The 23,376-nt window shown below is 45.4% G+C and overlaps 1 protein-coding gene across 2 annotated transcripts; it reads right to left on the bottom strand.

Moving 5' to 3' along the window:
* Positions 1 to 11,214: 11,214 nt before the first annotated feature.
* LOC136533367 (tubby-like F-box protein 11) lies at positions 11,215 to 14,482 on the bottom strand. 2 transcript variants are annotated; one of them, XM_066525924.1, is made up of 6 exons: positions 13,774 to 14,482; positions 12,952 to 13,039; positions 12,727 to 12,850; positions 12,426 to 12,602; positions 11,748 to 12,216; positions 11,215 to 11,493 (listed from the first exon to the last, which is right to left on the bottom strand). In XM_066525924.1, exons 1-5 carry the CDS (start codon positions 14,122 to 14,124, stop codon positions 11,754 to 11,756), a joined length of 1,203 nt encoding a protein of 400 aa, XP_066382021.1. In that variant the 5' UTR covers positions 14,125 to 14,482; the 3' UTR covers positions 11,215 to 11,493; positions 11,748 to 11,753. The 2 variants fall into 2 exon arrangements, with proteins under 2 accessions (XP_066382021.1, XP_066382020.1); XM_066525923.1 differs by having other exon boundaries at positions 11,216 to 11,490; positions 13,774 to 14,480.
* Between the last annotated feature and the right edge of the window lie 8,894 nt (positions 14,483 to 23,376).

The raw sequence follows: 23,376 nt of genomic DNA on the forward strand, positions 1-23,376 counted from the left end.
TGATGATACATTAGGTAGCTTGTTCTTGTTAGTCTTGCAATTTTGCTCTATATGCCCAACTTGCTTGCATCTATTGCAAAACCGACCATTGCCCTTCACAAAGCTAGCTTTGGAAGTGACAAAGGCCGCCTTGCCTTTCTTGGGGGTATAGCCTAATCTCTCTTTGTTGAGAGAAAACCTTTGGCTACCCAAGCACTTTAGCAAGCGAGCATCTCCACCATAGGCATTGCCTAAGGCACGAGTGAGCCCATTCACCTCCTTCTTGAGGTTCTCATTTTCCACCATTAGTGATGTATTATTCATAGGTGGAGTAGTAATGATTGTGCTACAAGAAGTGTTAGTAGGAGCAACAATAATGGGTTCATGAAAAGATTCATCAATAAGATCACATGTTAGTCCCACATCATATGTTACTATCACTTGCTCCTTCTTGGCTTCCTCCTTCTTGACTTGCTCAATGAGAGAGGAGTGAGCCTTTTCAAGCTTAGAGTGAGCTTTGCCAAGCTTCTCATGGGCATCCACTAGCCCCTCATGAGTGGCATTGAGCTCATCAAAGGATTGCTCAAGAAATTGTACTTTCTTGCGCAATTCTTTGCACTCCTTTCTCTTCATCTCATTGCAAGCATGCACTTGCTCACACATGTCCAAGAGCTCCTCCTTGGAGTACTCCTCATCCTCATCATCACTCCTACAAGCATCACTTTCACATTCATCGTCACTCTCATCATATTTTACCTTGGTAGGCTTTGCCATGGGGCATGTTGATGAAGTGTCGAAGATGGAGGGCTTGTTGTTGATGGCGATGCTTGCTAGTGCTCTCTTGATAGACTTCTTGCCATCATCACTAGAGTCATCACTATCCGATAAGCCATCACTATCCCATGTGACTATATAGCCTCCACCCTTCTTCTTCTTTTGGAAGTTTATTCTCTTCTCCTTCTTCTCCTTCTTTTCGTTCTTATCTTTCTTGTGCTTCTTCTTCTCATCTTCATCATTATCACTATTGTAGGGACAATTTGCTACAACATGATCGGGGCTCTTGCAATTGTAGCATTTTCTCACATATTCTTTGCTCTTTGTGTGATCTCTTCTTTTTCTTGCACCATAGCCCTTCTTATTCATGAACTTGCTCATCTTGCGCACAAAGAGAGCCATAGCCTCATCATCAATATCACTAAGATCTTCATCATCACTTGATTCTTTCTTGAACTTGCCCTTGTTTTTGTATGATGATGAACTAGCTTTGAAAGCTATGATTTTCTTCTTTTTGTCCTCTTCTTCCTTCTTGTCCTCCTTGTCATCCCCCTTCCTTTCCACATGGTATGTCTCTTATGTCATGACATCACCTAGTACTTGGTTAGGGGTAATGTCCTTCAATCCTCCTCTTATGATGAGCAATCTTAACATCTCAAATCTTGGAGGTAAGCACATCAAGAATTGATGGGAGACATCATCATCCTTGATCTTTTCTCCCAATACCATCAAGTCATTGACAATGACTTGCAAACGATGGAACATCTTCGGAATGCTCTCATCTTCCTTCATCTTGAAGCTTATCAATTTATCCTTGAGGATATACAACTTGGCACTCTTCACCGTCGGTGTGCCCTCATATGTTTTCTCCAATCTCTTCCACACATCATTTGCTCTATCACAATCCTTGATTTGCTCAAACACCTTGGAATCAATAGCATTGTATATGGTGTTAAGAGCCATTGTATTGCATTGCTTGTTGATCTTATCTTGATTTGTTGGATTATCGGGATCAATGATAGCATAGTCATTCTCGATCACTTCCCATACTTGATCATTTATTGAACCAAGATACATCCTCATTTTTCTCTTCCAATAACCATAGCATGTGCCATCAAAGAATGATGGTTTGCCCCCCACATGATTGAACACAACTTGAGCCATAATTTGACACCGAGGTTGTTAAGCCTTTAATTAAATGGTGACCACAGCTCTGATACCACATGAAAGGTCCTAGTATGGCTAGAGAGGGGTGAATAGCCTATTTAAAAATCTATAAATCAACTAGAGCAATTTGAGTAGTATGACAAATAGCGTAATACAAACTTGCTCTAGCTCTACAAGGGTTGCAAACCACCTATCCGACACTTCTAGTTGCAATGTTAAATAAGGCACACAAACTTACTAGTCTAAAGAGCTCAACTAGATGAATGTAAATAACAAAGCAAGCTCTCAATTCTAATTACACTAAAGAGCTTGTATCAACTAGTTTGCAAGAATGTAAACAAGCAAGTAGGGTGATTATACCACCGTGTAGGAGATGAACCAATCACAAGATGAAGATCAAGCCAATCACTAAGAGAATGCAAATGACAAGAGACAACCAATTTTTCTCCCGAGGTTCACGTGTTTATCAACACGCTAGTCCCCGTTGTGTCGACCAACACTTGGTGGTTCGGCGGCTAAGAGGTGTTTCACAAACCTCGTCCATACGATAGGACACCACAAGAACCGACCCACAAGTGAGGTAACTCAATGACACGAGCAATTTACTAGAGTTACCTTTCGGCACTCCGTCGGGGAAGGTACAACTCCCCTCACAATCACCGAAGGCCGCCACAAACAATCACTGACTCATGCCGATCCTCCACCGCTGCTCCAACCGTCTAGGTGGTGGCAACCACCAAGAGAAACAAGTGAAATCCGCAGTGCAACACGAATACCAAGTGCCACTAGATGCAATCACTCAAGCAATGCACTTGGATTCTCTCCCAATCTCACAATGATGATGGATCAATGATGGAGATGAGTGGGAGGACTTTGGCTAAGCTCACAAGGTTGTTATGTTAATGAAAATATGCAAGAGTACTCTCTTGAGTCGGCCATGGGGCTATAAATAGAGCTCTCATCAAATAGAGCCGTTATACCCCTTCATTGGGCAAAAACACGCTCTGACCGGACGCTCCGGTCATACTGACCGGACGCTGGCCCTCAGCGTCCGATCGCTCGATGGATGCCACGCGTCACTAGCTTCAAACGCTGTTCGTCAGATTTCAACGGCTACGAAGCTGACCGGACGCTCCGGTAAAACTGACCGGACGCTGAAGCCCCAGCATCCGGTCGTTTCCAGTAAGCTCCCCGAGGCATATTTTTTCAACCGGACGCGTCCGGTCCACCTTGACCGGACACAGACTAGCGTCCGGTGCAATACCCTAGCCACTGTGCCTTTTGACAGCTCGACCGGACGTAGCCTTTCAGCGTCCGGTCGCTGAGTGACCCAGCGTCCGGTCAGTAGACCGACGCTAGCATCATTTCGACCAACTCTATTTCAACTCTAACTTCTTTACCCTTGCTCAAATGTGCCAACCACCAAGAATTTTGCATCCGGCGCAATAGAAAATAGGCATTTCATTTTCCCGAAAGCGCCGAATCCCTACAAACACCACCTCCTTTGTAGATGTGCCAACACCACCAAGTGTATCACCTTGTGCACAAGTGTTAGCATGTTTTCACAAACATTTTCAAGGGTGTTAGCACTCCACTAGATCCTAAATGCATATGCAATGAGTTAGAGCATCTAGTGGCACTTTGATAACCACATTCTGATACGAGTTTCACTCCTCTTAATAGTACAGCTATCTATCCTAAATGTGATCACACTCACTAAGTGTCTTGATCACTAAAACAAAATGGCTCCTACATTTTATATCTTTGCCTTGAGCCTTTTATTTTTCTCTTTCTTCTTTTCTAAGTTTAAGCATTTGACCATCACCATTGTCATGATCTTCGCCATTGCTTCATCACTTGGAGTAGTGCTACCTATCTCATAATCATCTTGATATACTAGGTTAGCACTTAGGGTTTCATCAATTAACCAAAACCAAACTAGAGCTTTCATCGACCCACGCAACTGCTTCACTCAAAAAATCAGACTAGGCAAATTTACACCAAAACAAAAACCAAACCGAAATGTCGGTTTCGGTTTTAAGGTTCGATAATGATACCGTGCGGGCGCTCGTCCTGTCCGGATGGGCCCCGCACGACTCGATCGACCGCACGCCTCGCCTTATCCACTCGACTCCCCCACCCACTCCCATCCCATCCAGTGACCGCCGCACCCAGTCGCTCGCCCGCTCCTCCGTACCCACTTTCTCGCTGCTGCGCCGCGTGCCCTTCTATGGGTTGCAGCGCTCGCACGCTAGATCATTGCAGCCCCTCCATCCCTCCCTCCCTCCCTCCCCTCCACGACCTCCATGCCACCAGAGAGGAAGGCGATGGCAGCGGCTTCCGACGAGGTTGGTGGGTCCTCTCTAGATCTGAGCCCTCCTCCTCCTCCTCCTCCTCCTCTGGATCTAATCTCTTCTCCTCCTTCTCCTCCTCCTCTATAACACCTCTAGTGTTATGAGCTTGCTTAGCACCTAGGTTAAGGTCTTAGGGAAATTAGCAAAACAAGTTCTCGAGTTAAAAATTTTAAAATCACGCATGAAATGATAAACAAACCGTGTACGACCTACCTTTAGTGGTTGAGAGAAATCAAATACATATCTAAGTTAATTTACTTAGTGCATAAAAATGCTAATGAAAATCCTAACAAGAAAACAGGATAAGTAGTTTTAATTATTTGGCACGAAAAACAATTTCTATAAACAAAAATAAGATATAACTTGTATTTAGTACTTAAATAAAAATTGAAGTACTAGTTTAGTAGATGAAAATACAACTTTAACTTTTGGAAAATTAATGTTGTTAACTAGTGTTCTTGGGAGCTCAAAAAAATCAAATCTAAAATTAAAATCAAGTTGAACTTGTGATTAAAGTGCCATTTTTTGCGAATTATATTGAGCAAAATAATTAAATAGTGCTTAAATATTTTGTTCCTATGGTTTAGTATAAAGTATGGACTATTACATGAAGTATTTGTTAGTTGAAGTTAACAAGGTTTAGACCTATTAAAAATTGCGACAAAAGAGTTAATGGCTACTTAGCCCCAACTGAAACCCTTAACTTTTCGAAGTATGGAAGGCTAGTAGACAACGACATTTTGACATTTAAATTCTAACTAAAATATTTAAACACTAGATCCATGTTTTTATACCGTTGGTTGCTTCTAAGTAAGCATTTGAGCATGGTGTAGGTCGAAGTTGTGTTGAATGTCACGTTGTCCGCTCTAAATTTGCCCAAACCTCCTTAGAACGCATTGTAAACCATGATTTGGTGCTCGGTTCGTGAACCCGCGTTCAGCGTAATGAACTCATGTTGGCACCTCTCTATCTCCCTCTCTGATCGTTCTCTGGACGTGCGATTTACTTCGCCAGTTGGGTGTTAGTATTAGCTTTAGGTTAGTGGAATTGATTAAACTCCGGTCGTGTTGATCAGCAGCCTTTGCTTCGCTTTCAAATGTGTTCACGTCATCAGTTGCTGTCGCTCGGCCTGAGTCCAAACACGTGCACATCATCTGTTGTTGTCGCTCGACCTGAGTCCATGGTCACCGTGCGCACGCGAGCGCTGCTGGCACCGAGCTCAAGCCGTGGCTAGGCTATTGCTGCTAGCCAGCTCGTGCGCCCGATCGGTGTCACGCGACATCCCTGGCCCTATGTTGGCTAGTCTCGGTTGGATGCGTCCTGGCTTCTGCTGCAGCTTCGTGAGCGTGCCATGCTCGAGTGGCTAGCCATCGTGCCGTGTGCTGGGTTGAGCCGATGCTGCAACTGTCGTCGCTCGACCAACGTGGCGCTTGCCCCACCCCCCGATTCAACTACCGTGTTGAGCCTCCGGGCATGTACCACTGTCGCCGCGTCTAGGTCAACTGACCCTGGTCACAGTGGTGATGGTGATGCCTCTCTATCTCGCTTGGCCTCCGCTAGCCGACGCCGATGAGCCCCGCTCGGGTCCTGCCACTACATTCCAAGCGCTTCGCGCCAAGCCTCCATGTCTTGTCATCTGGGCGCACGTGCTGGTGCTGCCGTAATCGATCGGAACCACCCCATCTTAATCTGCTCGGGCTCGCTTGTGTGTCCTCTCCACGACCACACCATGCACAGGGCCACCGCTCCTTCTTCCCTCCTAGCGTCAGCGGGCTTCGCCGCATAGTTCCTCGCTCCATTGGGTAGCTTAGGAAGTTGGCTAGCCGTCTCTTTCCCCTCAAGCCTGGCCGAGCACTATCGACCAGCAATTTGGCATTTTTCTCACCGCCGGTCATGTGCGCCGCTGAGCCGGTAGGTTTGGGGGTAAGGCCCGTAGGGTTGATAGCAGTTCAATTGCTCGTAACCCCAAACTCGCCTTGACTCCCTCTATCCGGTGCTCGTGCTATTTTGTCCAGGGCACTCATCGACGGTGTGGTGACACGTCGGTGTCCGCCTCAGGATGTCGCTGTCGTGCTTGGGCGCACATGGCCGGACCACCTCAGCCCTCCCCTGCTTCGACCATTGCCATAGTGTGCACCACGGTGAGCTATTGATGCTTCTCCACTATCTCTACCCGTCCATGGGGGCATAGGCTCGCCGAAACGCTCGCGTCGCCGTGGTAGTTGGTCCGCCGATGCAAGCAGTGCATTAGCAGTCACCGTCTAACTTCTAATCGCCGCCTAGGGTTTCGTCTTGGCTCCGTGATACTCGTTGGCCTGCTTGTTTGACTGGTGCCTCGCTCCATTATCCGACGTAGGTGTGTAGTGTCGGCCGGAGCCACGCCGTCGTGTGCAGGGCGTCGGGGACCGACTTAGTGAGTGGGTAAGGATATTGATGGTGCTCGATCCAAAACTTGTCTCTAGTGCAATAGTGCGCGGAGTCGCCGCGTAGTAATCTGATAAGTTGCTAAATGCGCGAGTACACTCGCGTAGCGGGCCAGTTGGGCTGGCCTGCTAGCGCCTGGCCACGCCCCGTGCGTGCTGCAGCAGGCGGCTGGGCCGAATTGGTGGCCAGTCTTTCCCTTTTTCCTAAAGCATTTTCTAATTTCGTTTCTAAGGTAAATTTTTAAATTCAATATAAATTTGTATAGTGGACCAAAAATTATGAAACTAATTTTGTTAGGTTTCTAAAATCATGATCTATCTGCTAGTATATCTTATTCATATAGTTTTATAGTATTTTCAGGAGTTATCTAATTAAATTGAGATGCTTAATATTGTTAAGATATAAACTTGTAGGAATTTTTATGATTAATCAGTGCTAGTGTTAATTCTGGAAATTTCACAGGAACTTCCTAATATTATGAGGTGCTCACTGTAATTTTTGTATCTCTATAATAATTAGTTTGCTAAGATAGCTAATGACTCCTAGTTCGAATATATATTAAATCAATGAAATGGAGTAAAAGAAACACCTTGGGATTATAGAACTAAAACATTTTTTCGATAAACGACGCCTTACTCGACAACGTGGATACATAGCCTAGTACGTTAGTCATAGAGCTAGCTCATTAGCTTGAGAGGCGTCAACGTATTTTAAGAGTTACGGTTGCCGTTGGTTAGTTACGTTTTTGCGATGCATCCACGTGTATAATAGGAACAACGACGTCTTCCGGAGTCATCTGGAGTAGCAGAAAGGATGGTGCCTTGATGATCGGGTCACTACGATGGAATGCTAACTTTTGGTTATATCTTACCCAGGCAAGCTCCGTTGCATAACCTCTATTATTTTGCACTTTATCTTATGCTTGTGGATTAAGTTTTAAGGAGTTAGAATGAAATCCACTTGCATATATATATCCTTATCCTATGAGTTCTACTAGTATGTCATGATCATATAGATTGCTATGCTAAAGGATTCTGGTAGAAGTCGGATGATTATCTGTCACTCACGAGAGATAGAAAAGACATTATTGTTCTTATTATCATATAACTATCACATGAAATATATATGGATGATAATTGGAGACCGGGCGGGACTGTGCTTTGGATTTGGATTTGGACTTGGTTAGGCAACCGTGCGAGGCTCCGGTTGCATTTGTTCCGCCTGTGTCGAATGAGGACCATCCGTTGCTATGGATGGTAGTTAGGTCACAGACTTATTATCCTGAACACATACTTGCTTATGTGAGTGAGAAGACTTGTTGCTCTCTTGTCATGGGTTCCAGCTCTTTCTGGACCGACTTTTAGGGGTAGGTATTAGGTGGAGGTCTAAGCACCATACTGATACTGGGTCTCAAGTGTTGGGGGCTTGAAGTCCAAGTTTGGACGGGGACCTTGACCCCTTGATAGGAGTGGAACGGGTTGGTCTTGTTTGTGCCTGTGGTACAAGCGAGGCGTGTGTTTCGGGGTACCCAGCTATGATACATTGATTCGCGAATCACCGTTTTTTTAAGACGGTACAACTTGGTTATGGTCTAGCACCGTAGTAAGAACTGAAACATGGAAGGTGATAAAATGGTTCTGATTGCTTACCACATGCTTGAATGAGCATAGGTGCTTACCTAGAATGATTAGCTAATTAACTAAAAATAACTGCTAAAAACTCTGAGCATAAGGATGCACTATTAGTAATGCTTCCTATAAATGCAATTAACCAGCAAGCCAAAATAAGTCTTGCATATCCTTAGAGTATTTTATTTTTCTCCTGTCGGGTAAGTCTTGCTGAGTACAATCGAGTACTCAGGGTTTTATTCCCCCTGTTGTAGATGACATGTGGATGTTGGTAGAGCTGACCTTTTGTGTGTTCTCCTTGTAGGCTCAACGAGGGTTTTCTTACGTTACGGACATAGAGTTTTAATTATAACCTTCACGAATAAAGTTTTGGAAAGAAAAGCTTATGATTTGCTATCCTCACATGTATATAATTATGTCTCATGCTTAATGTTCAATAGCTTACAAGTAAACTTAATTTCCGTTGAAACTCTGATCACATGTTTTATTCCATTGTCGTAGTTATCTTGTTTACCATTCTGATGTTGTAATAAAGTGGTGTAAAGAAATGGCTAAAAATGTTGTAAGCTTTATCCTCTCATTTATGATCCTGACGAAAACTTGGATTTTCGAGTTCTCCCTTTGGGTGTGCTCGACGAAACAATGTGGTTTAGTGCACTCTCTTGGGTATTTAGGGTCTAATGGAAGACAAGTACTCTGTAGAGGGCATTAGATCAGGCGGTTCCGCCACATCCTCCTCCTCCTCCTCTGGATCTGGATCCGAGGGACGCGGCGGTGGCTAGGGTTCCGACGAGCTCTGTTGCAGTAGGCTTATTTTGCTGTTGCAACAAGTAATATTTCTTTGTTGCATTAGTCTCTTTTTTCTGATGTTGCATCTCGCATTGCACTTTTATTTCTGCTGTTGCAGTAGCCTTGTTTTGCTGTTGCAATAAGTAAATTTTCTTTGTTGCATTAGTCTTTTTTCTGATGTTGCTTTCATGCATTGCACTTTGTTGTGTTTTGTTGCAGTAGCCTTGTTATGGTGTTGCAACAAGTAATATTTTTTGTTGCATTAGTTTTTTTCTGATCTTGCATCTTGCATTGCAGTAGTTTTGTTCTGTAGTTGTAGGCGCTTTGTTCTGATGTTGCTGTAGATTTGTTCTGATGTTGCATCTCGCATTGTGCTTTGTTTGATATTGCAAACAAGTAATACTTGTGATGGGAGGGCGGTGAGGATGCGACGCACCTAGTGGGGCACGGCGAGGGGATGGGCGGCGCGACGAAATGGCGAGGGGACGGTTGGCGCGGCGGGATGGCGGCCCGCGCGCGAGTGTGGGACGGGCCGCCACGACTGGCGAGTGACGCCCGAGTCGGATGGACCCGAGGGGCTAGGGTGCTCCGTTGTTTTGGTCGGGATCGAAACGAGTCTACTGTTCCGTGCGGGGCAGGGGGGCGTTCCGTGCGTGATTTCGTGCGGGAGGGTGGGGGCGTGGTTTCGTGCGTGGGGGGCGGGACACTTGGACGGGCCCGAGGTGTGTCCTGACGCGCCCCTGAATCCGAGCGTTCGGGCACTAGGAGTGTCGTTTAAGGTTTGGAAAGTTCGGCTCTTGGTTTTGGCCTCACTTTTATGGTCTGAACAAACCGAACAATCGAGGAACCAAGTCTGCCTTGTTGTTTTCTGCGCCCGTGCACCCACTATCACAACCGTGACCGCCGTACTTGCTACCTCACCGAGCTGCCCGCCGCCCTCGCACGAGCTGGAGCTGTCGACGAGGTGGAGCCGGAGCCCTGTCGCATGAGCTGCTTATCACTAGGGATGAAAACGGATCGGATACGGACGGATATCACCGATATTATATTTGTTTTTATATTTCTGTCCGGATTCGGATTCGAATACGGATAGTGTCAACTATGTCGGATAGGATACGATTGGATATCGACATCATAAATATGCGATTTGAGTATTCGGATACGGATACGGTATCGGATGTTGGATATCCGGACTCGAATACAGACAGATCTCAACCCCTCTAAACGAATTCGGTTTCGAATACGGTCAGAAAATATCCGTACCGTTTTCATCCCTGCTTATCACCCATCCGCGCGGTGCCGGCCTTGCCTTGGTCGTGCGAGCTGCTCGTCACTCGTGACTCGCCTGCTCGTGTGCATGCAGCGGCGGATCCAAAGGGGGGGCTGGGGGGGCTCCAGCCCCCCCTAATGGCTTGATTTCAAGCCTAATCACTGTAGCAAAAGCTTGATTTCACCATTAAGTTTTCATGCAAATCAACATCTTCATTGTTTTAGCCCCCCCTTGTCCCGCATCGTGCATCCGCCACTGTGTGCATGGACTCTTTCTAAGCCGAAGCTCATGCAGAAGGGGAGGGGCTTGTGCTGTTGTGCACTGATTCTCAGCGGATGGGATTGGGAAGGAGAAGGAGAGATCAGCACATGTGAAGGAGAAGGCTCCAAATCGTGACAGAATGGCTCCAAATCGTGACAGAATGCTAGTTATTCTTTCAATGGTATTTCACACGTCTAAGGTCACGTTTGGTTCCCTGGATATGGCTTGACCAGGCCCGTGGGATGCAGGCTTGGGCTGATTGGTTGCCCGGATATGGCTACCTGGGCCTGGCTCCGCCGGTGCAAAACTGCCTCCCTGGCCTGGCTCCCGGGAAACGAAATCACAACTCGTTTCTCGCGAGCCTGGCCGGTGCGGTGCAGCGTGGGCGTCTTCTGCTGGCTCTGCTCGGTCACGCGCATGCAGGGCGGTAGCACAGGGCCTGCCAACCAAACAAAGTCTGTGGTTGCATGCGCACATCCTGGCTGCTCAGCGCCTGGCTCTAGGAGACGGGCCAGGCTGCTCTGAAACGAGAACCAGACGCGCCATAAGATGTTTCAATGGTATTTTCCGAAAATGCGGTTCTTTCAATGATATAGAACCAATTTTTCTTTTAATATAAGGTTCGCTGAATCCAAAGTGCAATACTCCGATCAGATGTTCACACTAGCCAACCCTCAATGCAAACCACTCCAGCTAGATTGCTATTTACATCACGGTAGTACTGAACAGAAGAAGTATTCAGCTCTACTATGATTAGTTATCACCAAACTCTCCGACTTAAAGCTCAGGTAAGCCTAGATTAGGCTATTCTCTTGCTTTATCTGCTGGTTCACCTGCCTTGCACCTGCTGGGAAATGAGACAAGAAAGTAAATAAAATGGTGCAGGTTGAACATCCGTCCCACAAATAAAGTCGTACAGGATTTGTAGCACAAATTAAGGACCAAGCAAAATGACTTGACTAAAGAGTGCTGAGCAGTGCCACAGAAAACAGTGCTATAGTACCATAGAAACGTCATGCCGGTGATGGACAGCATTTAGAAAGAAAAATAGAGTGTGCGAGCAGCTTCTAAAGTGGACTATCAGCAAAGGAAAAATCGTACCTTGACTCATTCGCGAGTAATTTTGGTATCGAAGCTGCTCAGACAGATGGCAAATGCCTGAAACGCAGATATCGGATAACGGTAGTCCATGGTGAACAAATCCTTCCCGATCTTGCCAAACTGGAGTATCACGTCGTCATCATCCTGGTTATTCGGATCACTCTCGCCTGAAGCCACCAACTGGAAGTTCTTAACAGATGCAACCGTGACCCGCCCATGGAAATTCAGGCACCAGCACTGCAGCGGTTCATGCCATCTGGGGGACTTGTTCTTCAGCACAATCTTAGCTTCATTCTGAGTGGCTAGCTGAACACCTGAACTATCCAGACGACCTGATTTCCTGAAGAATGGAACTGATGCAAAATAGTTGGAGTTAACAGATGGAAATTCAGTCTGCATGGGAGCAGTCCCTCCTTTAATCGCTGATACATGGATGGAATCCATGACACAGTTTATCTTTCTTGGCGCCCTGCAAAACATTGGACAAACTTTACAACTCTCATGATGGTCTGAGCAGTATTTGTAATTCTCATAAAAAATCAAATGATGTTGCAGTATTTGTAATTCTCATAAAAAAATGTATTCACATGATGGTCCATTCATAGCAGAACGTTTTCTTGGAAAGAAATATGAACCTAACATTGGAAGAATAAATGTCTACCACATGGTTTGCCATACCTAGAACCAAAAGTTGCTTCGTAAGAAATGTGCGAAATTGGATAATTTCCAGCAGGCACCCCAGGAGAAACTTGGGCTGAACCGATCATGCGTGCAGACGGACCCTTTGAAACCACAGCTCCGGCACAAGGTGGATGGGCATCATAGACAGTAAATTTTGTTCCCAAGAAGTTTGATCTGATTAACAGAGAAGAATATGGTAAACCGAGGTCTCTGTCATAGCCATACTTTTGATCCGATGCACGGCATTGAAAAAACAGAGCAAGTTTTGAATTTCAGACACTGTTTCTTGAATGCTCACCTTAGCTTGCCAATGTAGGTACCTTTTGATGTATTCTTTGCATCAAGCGAGATAAGGTATTCAGTGCCTGCGGGCCTACGACTTCTGCGTGCAGCAAGTAGAAATTTCCCATCATCAGCTAACGCTGCAGAGCAAAAGAAAAAAAAAACAGTGTCCATCAACAATGATGACATCCACACTGTATTTGTTCAAGAGTCATACATATAGGGGGTGAAAAAAGCATACCATCAGTGACTCCAACGCACAGAGAATATGACTGAGTCACCCGGTTCCTCCTAATGAAACATTTAATTGGGGCATCCCTTGGAGCAGGCTGCAGGTTACAGATTTGAAATTGCAAGTTAATAAAACCAAAATAAATCGATGAACAAAATTTCAGAGTCAAAGAAACCTCAAACGTTTCGACAGAGCCAACTGTAAAAACAAGTCGACTAGCTCCTAAAGTAACATTTGACCTTGCATACTTGATTCTAAGCAAACCGACTTAACGAAAGAAATCATAAAGAATTGTCTACTAATTTTATCTCCTCTGAGTAGAGAATAGTATCTCGACTTACCTAACCATCGTACTCAAGAACTTTCTTTTTTTAGAGTTCCAGGGTAAAACACCCCGGCCTTTTAACTATTGTCAGAAGTCCAAATTCAATACAGGGCAGTTTAAAACCACGCCCAGACCTCTGCCGAAGTCTGGAGAACCTGGTTCCAACCAGAAACAGAACCAAAAGAAACTGAAGGACTTCTTACAACCTATCGATAAAAACATGAAGAGCAACAGAACTCTCCTAGAACCCTTGTACTCAAGAACTGAAAATTAAACAAATATGACTAGGTAGGTAGTACACCAACAACGGAATTCTGCCTGATATCTTCCAGTGACGACCAAGGGTCACACACGCAACCTGGAAATGGAGGCTTTGACCCTAGCAAATGATGAATGCGGTATGGCAAATACCATCACTGACAATGACTACTCAAGGTGGGAAAAAAAATCAGGTGACACAAACAACTTTTTCCAAAGCACCAGACTAATAACGAACACATATTAACCTGCTTGAGAGAGATGGGGAAGGTGAATTTCCCGGACTCCTCCGGCACGCGCACCATCTCCTTGACGACGGCCCTCCAGCAGCGGCAGACGCCGGCGGACGCCACGACGGCGCTGCGGCCGGGCCAGCGCGCCTCCTCGTCCTCGACCCTGACCAGCACCATCCGCAGGAGCTCGGGGGGCACCTGCGCCCAGCAGCTCTCCCGCAGCGCCTCGTCCGGCTCGGCGGCTGCCGGCGCTCGCCCGGCGGCGGCGTGACCCCCCGGCCGGTCCGACCGGAACAGCAGCAGGCCGCGCGACGAGATGGCGCCGATCTCGCCCTTCATCTCCTGGATCATGCTGCTGAAAGGCATCGCCTGCCTTTCGCGCGCGGCCTCCTCGCCAAAACCACCACCGCCCCCTCAAGAACTCTTCTGCCTACGGTCTGTCCCCTCAAGAACTCCACAAAAGCAGCAGCGGATATCGCGCGCGGCTTTCAACCGAAGCAAGGCATTGGGCGATGAAATGGAACCTTTTTTGTGAACTGTGGCAGACAGGGTTCAGGCCATTGAGTTCAGATAGCAGGCGGTGGGAGGGAGGGAGGGAGGGAGATGGGAAGCTTCCTTCCTGAGCTGCTGTGTTGATATGGACGTGGGAAGAATTGGGCCTGTGAGCTGAGGGGCTGCGCGTGGACACGGACAAAGGACGTGGAGCCTTCCTTGGCCATGACTCCATGGGGTATCTCACTACCTGCGCGTGAGGGAGAGGGAAGGAAGCTGGAGGAACAAAAGGTAACAGTAGGCCAGTAGGCTGTAGCTGTAGCTGTAGCTGGGCACCCAACAGTCTATCGCTTTCATTCAATCAATCAATCAATCAACAGCGTGTGAAAGCGCACCAGAAAATAAAAAATCTAAGCATGTTCGTTGGGCTCGCGCTTGTCTTATACGATTGAATAGTATTTTTCTCTTATACAAATTAGTCCGTGATACTTCTTTATAAATCAGCAACAATACGAATCCGTCAACCGAAAGAGCCCACCATTCCGTAGCACTAGTTTCACAAACTCCGAATGCTGGTTGATCTGCCATTATAATCTGATGATGATTATGACATGACGATTGACTAAGCTCTCTGAGTGTCGATCATCAACCAGCAAGAAACCTTTTTGATTAACAATAATAATAAAATATTGGTTCTTGTTAGCTACTAGTACTACTTGTGTTTTCGCTAATAGGCTAACAGCTAGCCGTGAATTTGGCTAAAGAATTATTTCATCTCTTATCAATTTTGCTAGAATGGATGCTAGTTGTTAGACTATTATTATGAAATCAAACTGGACAAAAACCAGCACTGCAAGATAACATAACCTTTTCCAGAACCGTAAAAGCTGGACAGCCGGGAGTAAGGCCCTGTTTAGTTTCCTCTCAAAACACCAAATTTTTCGAGATTCCCCATCACATCGAATATAAAAACGCATGCATAAAACATTAAATATAAATAAAAAATAAAACTAATTATACAGTTTAGACGAAATCCACGAGACGAATCTTTTAAGTCTAATTAGACTATGATTGGACACTAATTGCCAAATAATAACGAAAACGCTACAGTGTCGTTTTGCCAAATTTTTCGCAATCTAAACTGGGCCTAAGACCTCTTTGTCTGTGACAGTTTGGAGTTGTTAATCATTGAGCTGATGGTGAGGTAGAAAACTCTCCTGCTACTGTTCCAACATCTAGGGGTGTTTGATTGCTCCTCCTAAACTTTTGTCGCTGTCCTATTAGATGTTTGGACACATGTATGAAGTATTAAATATAGACTAATTACGAAATTAATTGCATAGTTTATGACTAATTTGCAAGACGAATCTTTTAAGCCTAATTAGTCCATGATTTGACAATGTGGTGCTATAGTAACATATGCTAATGATGGATTAATTAGGCTTAATAAATTCGTCTCGTAGAGTACTAACGGATTATGTAATTTATTTTTTTATTAGTATCCGAACACCCCATATGACACCCTTACGTGACACCTCCTAAATTTTAGTCACTGGATCCAAACACCTCTTATTAAAGCGCTGCACTTGCAACATCCAGCTAACCACGTTTTCTTTTTTATCAAAATCCACATCTCAGTCAGTCCGTCTTCATGCAGAGCTACGAGCCTACCAAACAAACCGCCTATTCGGCATGGCTGAATTGGCTGGCTGATGCTCTACCAAACAAACTGTATGTTCGGTAGGGCTGAATTGGCTGGCAGAAGCCAGCCCAGCCAGCCAATTCCAAGCTCCAGCCAACAACTGGTTTTCAAAAGTTCAAATAATGGCACCAGCAAGAACAGGTGCTTTCCAGCCAGTTCTAGCTCATGATTCAAACTACCAACCATTTCTAGCTCACGCTGATTTCAAAATTAGATCCAACAGTAACAGTTTGAACCAATAATTTACATTTTGCAACAAGGTTCATGCTAGATGCTGGTTTGCAATCTCATGCTGAATGCAACAGTTTCAACCAACAGCAACAGCAACAGCAACAGCAACAGCAACAGCAACAACAACAGGCTCATGGTGAATGTAGGTTTGCAAGCTTCACTGGAATCTCGCCTTTGAAGTTATTGAAGCTCTAATACCTAAAAATTTCCAATAACACTTAGAAAAATCAAAAGTGAACATTTATGTATCCACATAAACTAAGTGCATTCTAAAAATGAACTTATAAGTGTCGGTTTCTTCAGTTCACCAATTTCAGATGGAAGCACATCTTGAAGGTTATTCCACCTCAGATTCCTAAGTTCATAAGAACACTTGGTTAGGTGAAGAGCAACTACACTCAAATTAGCGATGGACTCAAAGTGCAAGAAAGTAGTATTGGTGCACCATTGATCCAAGGGCTATCATTATCCGAGGACAATAGAGTATTGCACAGAATAAAGAGACTTATGTTCAATGTTGCAAAAACTAAAATGCTCTAAAGTGCAAACATCTTGACCTGAAAGCATAGACTCAGTATGCACAAAGAAAATCCATACTTACAATATCCTGAGCTGTTTGAACCAACAGACACTTAACAATAGGTATATGAAGAACATGAACCCAATCAGTTTATATCAAGTCATCATGATACATAAACAACCATGTCCTCCTAGATGCTAATATCGAAAATATTAATGAAACAGGACTGGCAAGGAAAGGTTCTTATAATTTTCTTGAATCCAAAAGGTTAGTTACTATTGTTGGGAAAGGATCAACTATTGATACAGCATAGAGTTCCCTGAAATAAGATACACAATATGGCATTCAGGCATGTATGCATAAAAATGATTGATGATGCATGAAGCTTTGTACGAGCAGTAAACATGATCTTACAATTCATAGAGTTGAAGTCCATAACTAGAACACTTGTATTGGTCATAGATGCTAAATTGCAAAGTATCTTATTTATTTCCAACCATGAAATAGCTTCCAAAAGCTCATGCATGCCAGGAGCCCAAGTACTATAAACAACAGGCAGATAAAAAGCAGCTGCGTTACCTCAACTTTCCTAAATCAGACACCACTCCACACCACTATAGATATTAACTCCCTAACTCTAGAGATTGGGGTTCTCCGATTTAGCTCAACCCACTCCGGCTGCTCATACGAAGGTGGATCAACTCCGTACTTACGCATCCACAAATAATTTTCTAAAGCAAAACATGAAATAATTATCATAGCCTGCTTTATCCTCTTGCAGTAAGGCACCCCGTTTAGAATATACCAACGTTCTTTCAACCCCCCAAACCTCCTTTCAATGACATTTCGCAATTTCGCATGAATGTAGTTGAATTTTTTCTCCCTCTACAACTGCTGCAAATCTACACCCTAAATCGTTGATATGATACCTTGTATTTCTAAAGGGTGTCATGTAACCTTGCATGTTCGTGTAACCCACGTCTGCTAAGTAGTACCGGCCTACAAAAAATGACAACAGTTCACTAATTAGTCATGTCAACAGTTCACTTACTACGTACAGTCATGACAATCTCATCATTCGCAATCCTAAACTTAATTAATATGACATAGAGAACACAAATGTATCAGCAATGTTGTATTGAATTCATATATTAGTATTATCATAATGAGAAATCAAATTGCAAATTGTTTAATAAGAAGACAATATGTAGGCATCAAGTGCCATAACAAATTACATCAAAGGGGCAGCAGAATTTGGGTAAGCCATAGAGAACAGAAACACATCAGCACTGTTGTATTGAGAATTCATATATGTTGTATTGTCATATTGAGAAATCAAATTTCAAAATGTTTAAGGAGACAATATATAGGCATCAGCTGCCATAGCAAATTAAACAGAAGTATGCTTTAAAACATCTAGTACAAGCAAACAATTATGGAATGTGAACATCAAGGCATCACGAACCTACTGGGGGTGTGGGAATGAACCGTTGCCCTGACGGTCTTTCAACACCGCCATGTCATGACATGCACCTACCTTCTCGGCCCCCACATATGTGAAATAGCCATCCATATCCATGATGGCATAAACATTAATTGTTGTTTCACCTTTCCTATTGAAAAAATCAGCCTTTGCTTTACGGTTAACCTCAACCTTTATGTGTGTGCCATCTATAGCACATATGCATCCATCGAACCATGGTGCATATGCAGCAAGTTTGTGGCTTACGCGTGCGTAGTTCCTATCTGCTGGCACTAAGACAGTATTTACCCACCTATACATGACTTCTGCAACAGATGTTATTTTTCTGCTAACTGTATCTAAAGACCTTTTAAACCTACCTTTGTACTCTCTACTTACAAATTGGTGGGCACAGGTCCAGATGTACATGCCTAGAGCTTCTACCAAGGTACACTTATCTGTTGCCGGTAGGCCAAACGGCAGCAGGGTGTCATGCAAATGCATGAAGGCATCACACGTCATGCGCAAATTGTCTATACATTTGGTTTGGTCGGCAAGGATAAGCTGCATCTATTGGGCTCCAGATAGCTTAGGAATGGGACAAGGAGGATTTACCTCAGGCATTTGCTACAACATAATACCTTTCAACCTTAGAAGGATGACTGCTGCCTTCGCCAAGGTGACAGTGCTCGGCCCATCACTGAAAGTATCGTTGTACGATGACTCATCAGTGCTGCTCATTATGCTACCCGCAAATGGGTAGAAATCAGTAAGATGCTAATGCATATATTGGGAAAAAACATTTGCTAATAAGTGAACACGTCAAGATACCTAAACTAGGTAGGTGGCACAACCACCTTAGACAAATATATGTAAGGAATGAACAAGAGAAAGTGATACATGCATAAGGTCTTACAATGCTCACAGCATGACACAAATATTTTATTCAAAACACGAGACAACGACATGCACATTAGTTCTCTGCAACGGTCTTTGTTTAAACAAACAAAACGAACATAACGAAACAACAAATAGAATCAACTCAACATGCACATGGTGGAAAATAGAAAAAAGTAGAAAAAATCGCAGTCTAAACAAATGTGCTGATCACTGGGACTTTGTGGAGCACACGAACCCCCACATCACATTGATCTAGTTCAACTGGCCCTCTTTAGATTTCATATTAAGAAAAGCCTGACGACGGAGCATGTTGTTGCAAAGGTTTAGGGCTTGCACGAATACTACATCAGTCTCGTTGATACCATCTTGCAACAGAATCTCATGGACTTAGGCCAACTCCTGAGCATCAGTGCTTTGACGGGCCTTCTAGGATCTAGCCTCCCTAATAATGTGGTCTAGGTCTTCAAGGTAGTCTTCTATGGATGGAGTCTGGCTACTCTTCTTACTACGAGGACTGTTAATAGAATATTCCCTATGGACTCTCTTCGAGGGCTGACCACCACTATGTGGTAAGACCAGCTCGTCCGATAAGGATGGAGGAGTGTGAGGGCTTCCACTACTGAGTGACTTGTCCCTATCACATGGGTTGATGGCCCCTCGCCGATAGCAACTCACCCCTATCACGTGGGGTGCGTTCCAAAATCATGATCAGTTGCTCACATCATTGGGGGCGTCTGAACTTGTCTCTAGCGGGTTGGCTACTTTCCTGCACGTGTTTAAGTGATGGCAAAGTTAGTACTGAGTTAGTGGGAACCTAATTGCTAAAAAAAAGTCAAGGAAAAGCATGTAGTTAGTACCCCGAGGCTAGCGTCATACCACTCGGGGTCAGTTGTAACCTCTCCAGTAAACGGATCACGGCCTAGGCCAGTATGGGTCTGTTCATCGCGCCATTTGAAATACAAACGTTTTAGCTCGTTGTACTTGTTCTAGCACATTTTCTTATTGTACTCGAGCCTTGTGACTTCGTTGAAGCCACGAACGACATTGGTCCACCCTAGTGAGGTTGGACCAGTGGTGTTCCAGTGACAGAGGTCTTTCTGCTTGATGATTAGGTCAAGAAGCAGAGAATAGGTTCTTGTAACACCCCGGTGTTACGATTGCTTTTAGCACCGCGTTTTAGGCCCAATAAAATTTTTGAAACGAGTTTCTCGGAACTTTTATTTAAAAGGTACTTGATGCGATAAGCGAATTCCGTATGACTTAGTTTTGTGGACTTAAATAAACGCTCAAGATAAATTACGCAGTGCATAGAAATATTTAGTCGTGTCCAATAACGGTTCTAGCAAGTAAATGGCGAATGGCTTGTTCTGTTAGATTGAACGTGAAAACAATGTTTATAAACAAAAATATAATAGCCGGCTTGTTAAATGAATAATTGAGAGCTAAAATAATAACGAAAGTACCACTGGTCTTTTAGCTCGCCTAGCAACATCTTGAATTTTATTGCCACGGTGACTTTGATCCACAGATGGTCACTATGGCTTATGATCTCCTTAATTATGAACTATGCATGCCATTGTTACCATGAACACACTACTAGCCATATATCACATAGCAAGGCAGGCATGCACTATTGAAGCCTCTAGTACACCTAGTCTAGAATGACGGGAGAGCAGTGACACAGAGGTGGTTGGAAATCATGCGCTGAGAGCTAGCCTCTTGAACTCTCGCTAGCGTTTTCCTTTCATGGTTATCTTTCATTAGCTTTGAATATAATATGCGCGGTACGACGCTCGTGATGGACTAAGCTAGCTGGTCGGTCGCTATTGTTTGCTTGTGGCCTTCGCGTCCCATCGAGTTGAGTCATCTCGTCCATGTCTCTCGGTTCTACGCCCGACGCCATGCTACCCTACCGACCTTGCGCTGCACCAGGCTCGTCGTTTTTCCTCTTGCACGCTTGTTTTCTGCTGCCTCCATGGTCTCTGTCTGTCTCTATGTTGTCTCTATGCTGCGCCTGCCTAGTGCTCCTATCTACTGCCTCGAGCGCCTTAAGCCGGACCAAACTACTCCACTTCCCTCACCTCCCTCTGCTTGCTCGACGCTGGCTCTTCCTTTCTCCCTCACACGAGCGCACGCGGGTCCTGTAGCTCTGCCTCCCCAGCTCACCCTCCTTTCCCCGCTCTTGGCTGCCGCAGCACCATGGCGCCTTCTCCGTGTGCCAGCGCTCTCTCCGCCGCCTGGCGCACGCATGAGCCCGCAGCACCGGCTTAGGCCACGCCCACCGTCACCTGGCCATAGCGCACAGGCAACAAGTCGCTGCTAAATGCACTGCTTGGAGCACTACAGCGCCCTGCTGTGGGCCGGCCTGCTGCTGCTCGTGCATCCATCGCTGGCCTCGCCTTCTTCGCGTATGCATGCTAGCGCGTAGGCCCACGAACCGTGTTGGCCTGTTGCTCCACGGCTGCCACCACCGTGCCCGCCTACCTGTGCTAGTCGGTGTGCACCATGCCCGCTGCCCTGCAGCACGCCACGGCCACGCCGATCCTCCAGCGCCTTCCTCTTCCTTCTCCGCGAGTGAGTCCCGACCGCGTGCAGCATTGCTTGCTGCTCCACGGCTCTTCCCTCTGGTCGTGCCATGGCTGCACGTCAAGCTGCCACGTCACCTGCTGCCCCGCCGGGACCCATGCCGTCCTGCTACAGCACCCTCGCTGCCTCTTCTGGTTTCCCACACGCGCGCACGCCCTTAGTTAGCGCTGCCACTTCTTCCTTCCTCTGGAGCCGCCCTGCCATGCTCCTAGCCACAGCACCTCACCGCCCGCATCTAGCTGTGGCCACGCCGCTGCACGCCCGCAACCACCGTGGCTACGATGTCCGTCGTCCTTGTCGTGGCCGTGCTACCACAGTGGCCATCTAGCGTCGTCCCGCATCACCACCATGCTGCACCATGGAGCTGCCCAGTCACGACTGCCGACGCACGTGGACGGAGCTCCACGCTCTGCCTCCGGCCATGCTGTGCCCACCTGTGGATATGCCCGGCAGCGGTCATGCCGCGATGCCTCCTCCTCATCGCCGTCGACGGTCTCACAGTCAGATTTGGTCACCGACCGGATCTCCTGGCAGTGCTCTGTTCTTGTGAAGAGGAGAAGGTGAGGACATAGGAATGCAAATACGAGATTGTCTGAGGGTCTAGGTGTAAATTACGAGACTCATATAAATAGTGGTCTAGACCTCGGGTTGATTAGCGAATAGAGCAGGGTCGGTTTTGCATAAATCGCTAGGCTGGTCTATGGGCAGGCCCCGCTGGGCCGATAGGCTACTGTCGCGTCAGGCCAGCTTACTGGGCCATGTGCCCCCCACCTAGGCCGGCTCCTGTGCGTGGGCTGGCCACGTGTCCGTTGGGCCACCTATGCCATCGCCACGCTCTACTGGGCCAGGCGCTGGTTTCCCCCCGCCTAGGCCGTCATGCTCTCGGGCTGCTGGGCCAGTAGTGGCCGCCGGCCCCTTTTCATGTTTAAGGGTTTTCTAATTAAGCTGAAGTAAACTTATAAAATTCAAAGTAAATCGTAGAAAAATCGTAAAAATGCCAAACTAGTTCCATTAAGTTTCTAAAATCATGGTCTATCTGATAGGGTATTTCGTTCGCATAGGCTCCATATGTTTTTAGGGTTGCTCTAATTATTTTAAAACGTGGAATATTGTTAGAAGATAAACTTATAGGAATTATTGTGATGAATTGGTAATAATGTTGAATCTGAAATTTTTACAGTAGGTTCCTAGCAATATTAGGTACTCACCGTAGTTTTTGTAGTTCTAGAATAATTGGTTTGCTAAATGGATAATGAGGCCCTATTCCGAATAAGGATTAAATCAATAGAATAAAATAAAGAAACAACTTAGGTTTATATAACTAAAATAATTGTTGTGAAATACGCCTTATCCGACGATGGGTATATGTAGCCTAAGTACGGTTGTCGTTAGAATGAGCCCATTAGCTTAAGAGGCGTAAACTGTACTTTACGAGTCACGATTGCAATCGATTAATTATGTCTTTGCATTTACATCGCATTGCATCTCTATAGGTACGATGATAGATCAACGGATCAATTGAAGGATGATTGGGAATCCGAAGATGGTGTAATGGTATTCTCTTCAGGAGATGATGCAATGGGCTTTCTGTTCAGTTGATGATGGATGATCGGAAGATGCAGATACTAACTTTTAATATATCTTACCCAGGCAAGCCCCGGTGCATAACCCCTACTTTTCTACAGTTTAAATTATATTTGTGCATTAAGTTTCAAGGAGTTGAAT

This window comes from Miscanthus floridulus, unplaced genomic scaffold (genome assembly GCF_019320115.1).
Source record: "Miscanthus floridulus cultivar M001 unplaced genomic scaffold, ASM1932011v1 fs_871_2, whole genome shotgun sequence".
Taxonomy (NCBI): domain Eukaryota; kingdom Viridiplantae; phylum Streptophyta; class Magnoliopsida; order Poales; family Poaceae; genus Miscanthus; species Miscanthus floridulus.

What these genes read in the sequence shown, in the direction of transcription:
- LOC136533367 (XM_066525924.1), bottom strand. Translation starts at nt 14,124, where the DNA reads ATGCCTTTCAGCAGCATGATCCAGGAGATGAAGGGCGAGATCGGCGCC. An exon ending in GTGCGTTGGAGTCACTGATG is followed by an intron (nt 12,851 to 12,951) that starts GTATGCTTTTTT and finishes TTTGCTCTGCAG; the next exon opens with CGTTAGCTGATGATGGGAAA. An exon ending in GAAGCAACTTTTGGTTCTAG is followed by an intron (nt 12,217 to 12,425) that starts GTATGGCAAACC and finishes AATGTTTTGCAG; the next exon opens with GGCGCCAAGAAAGATAAACT.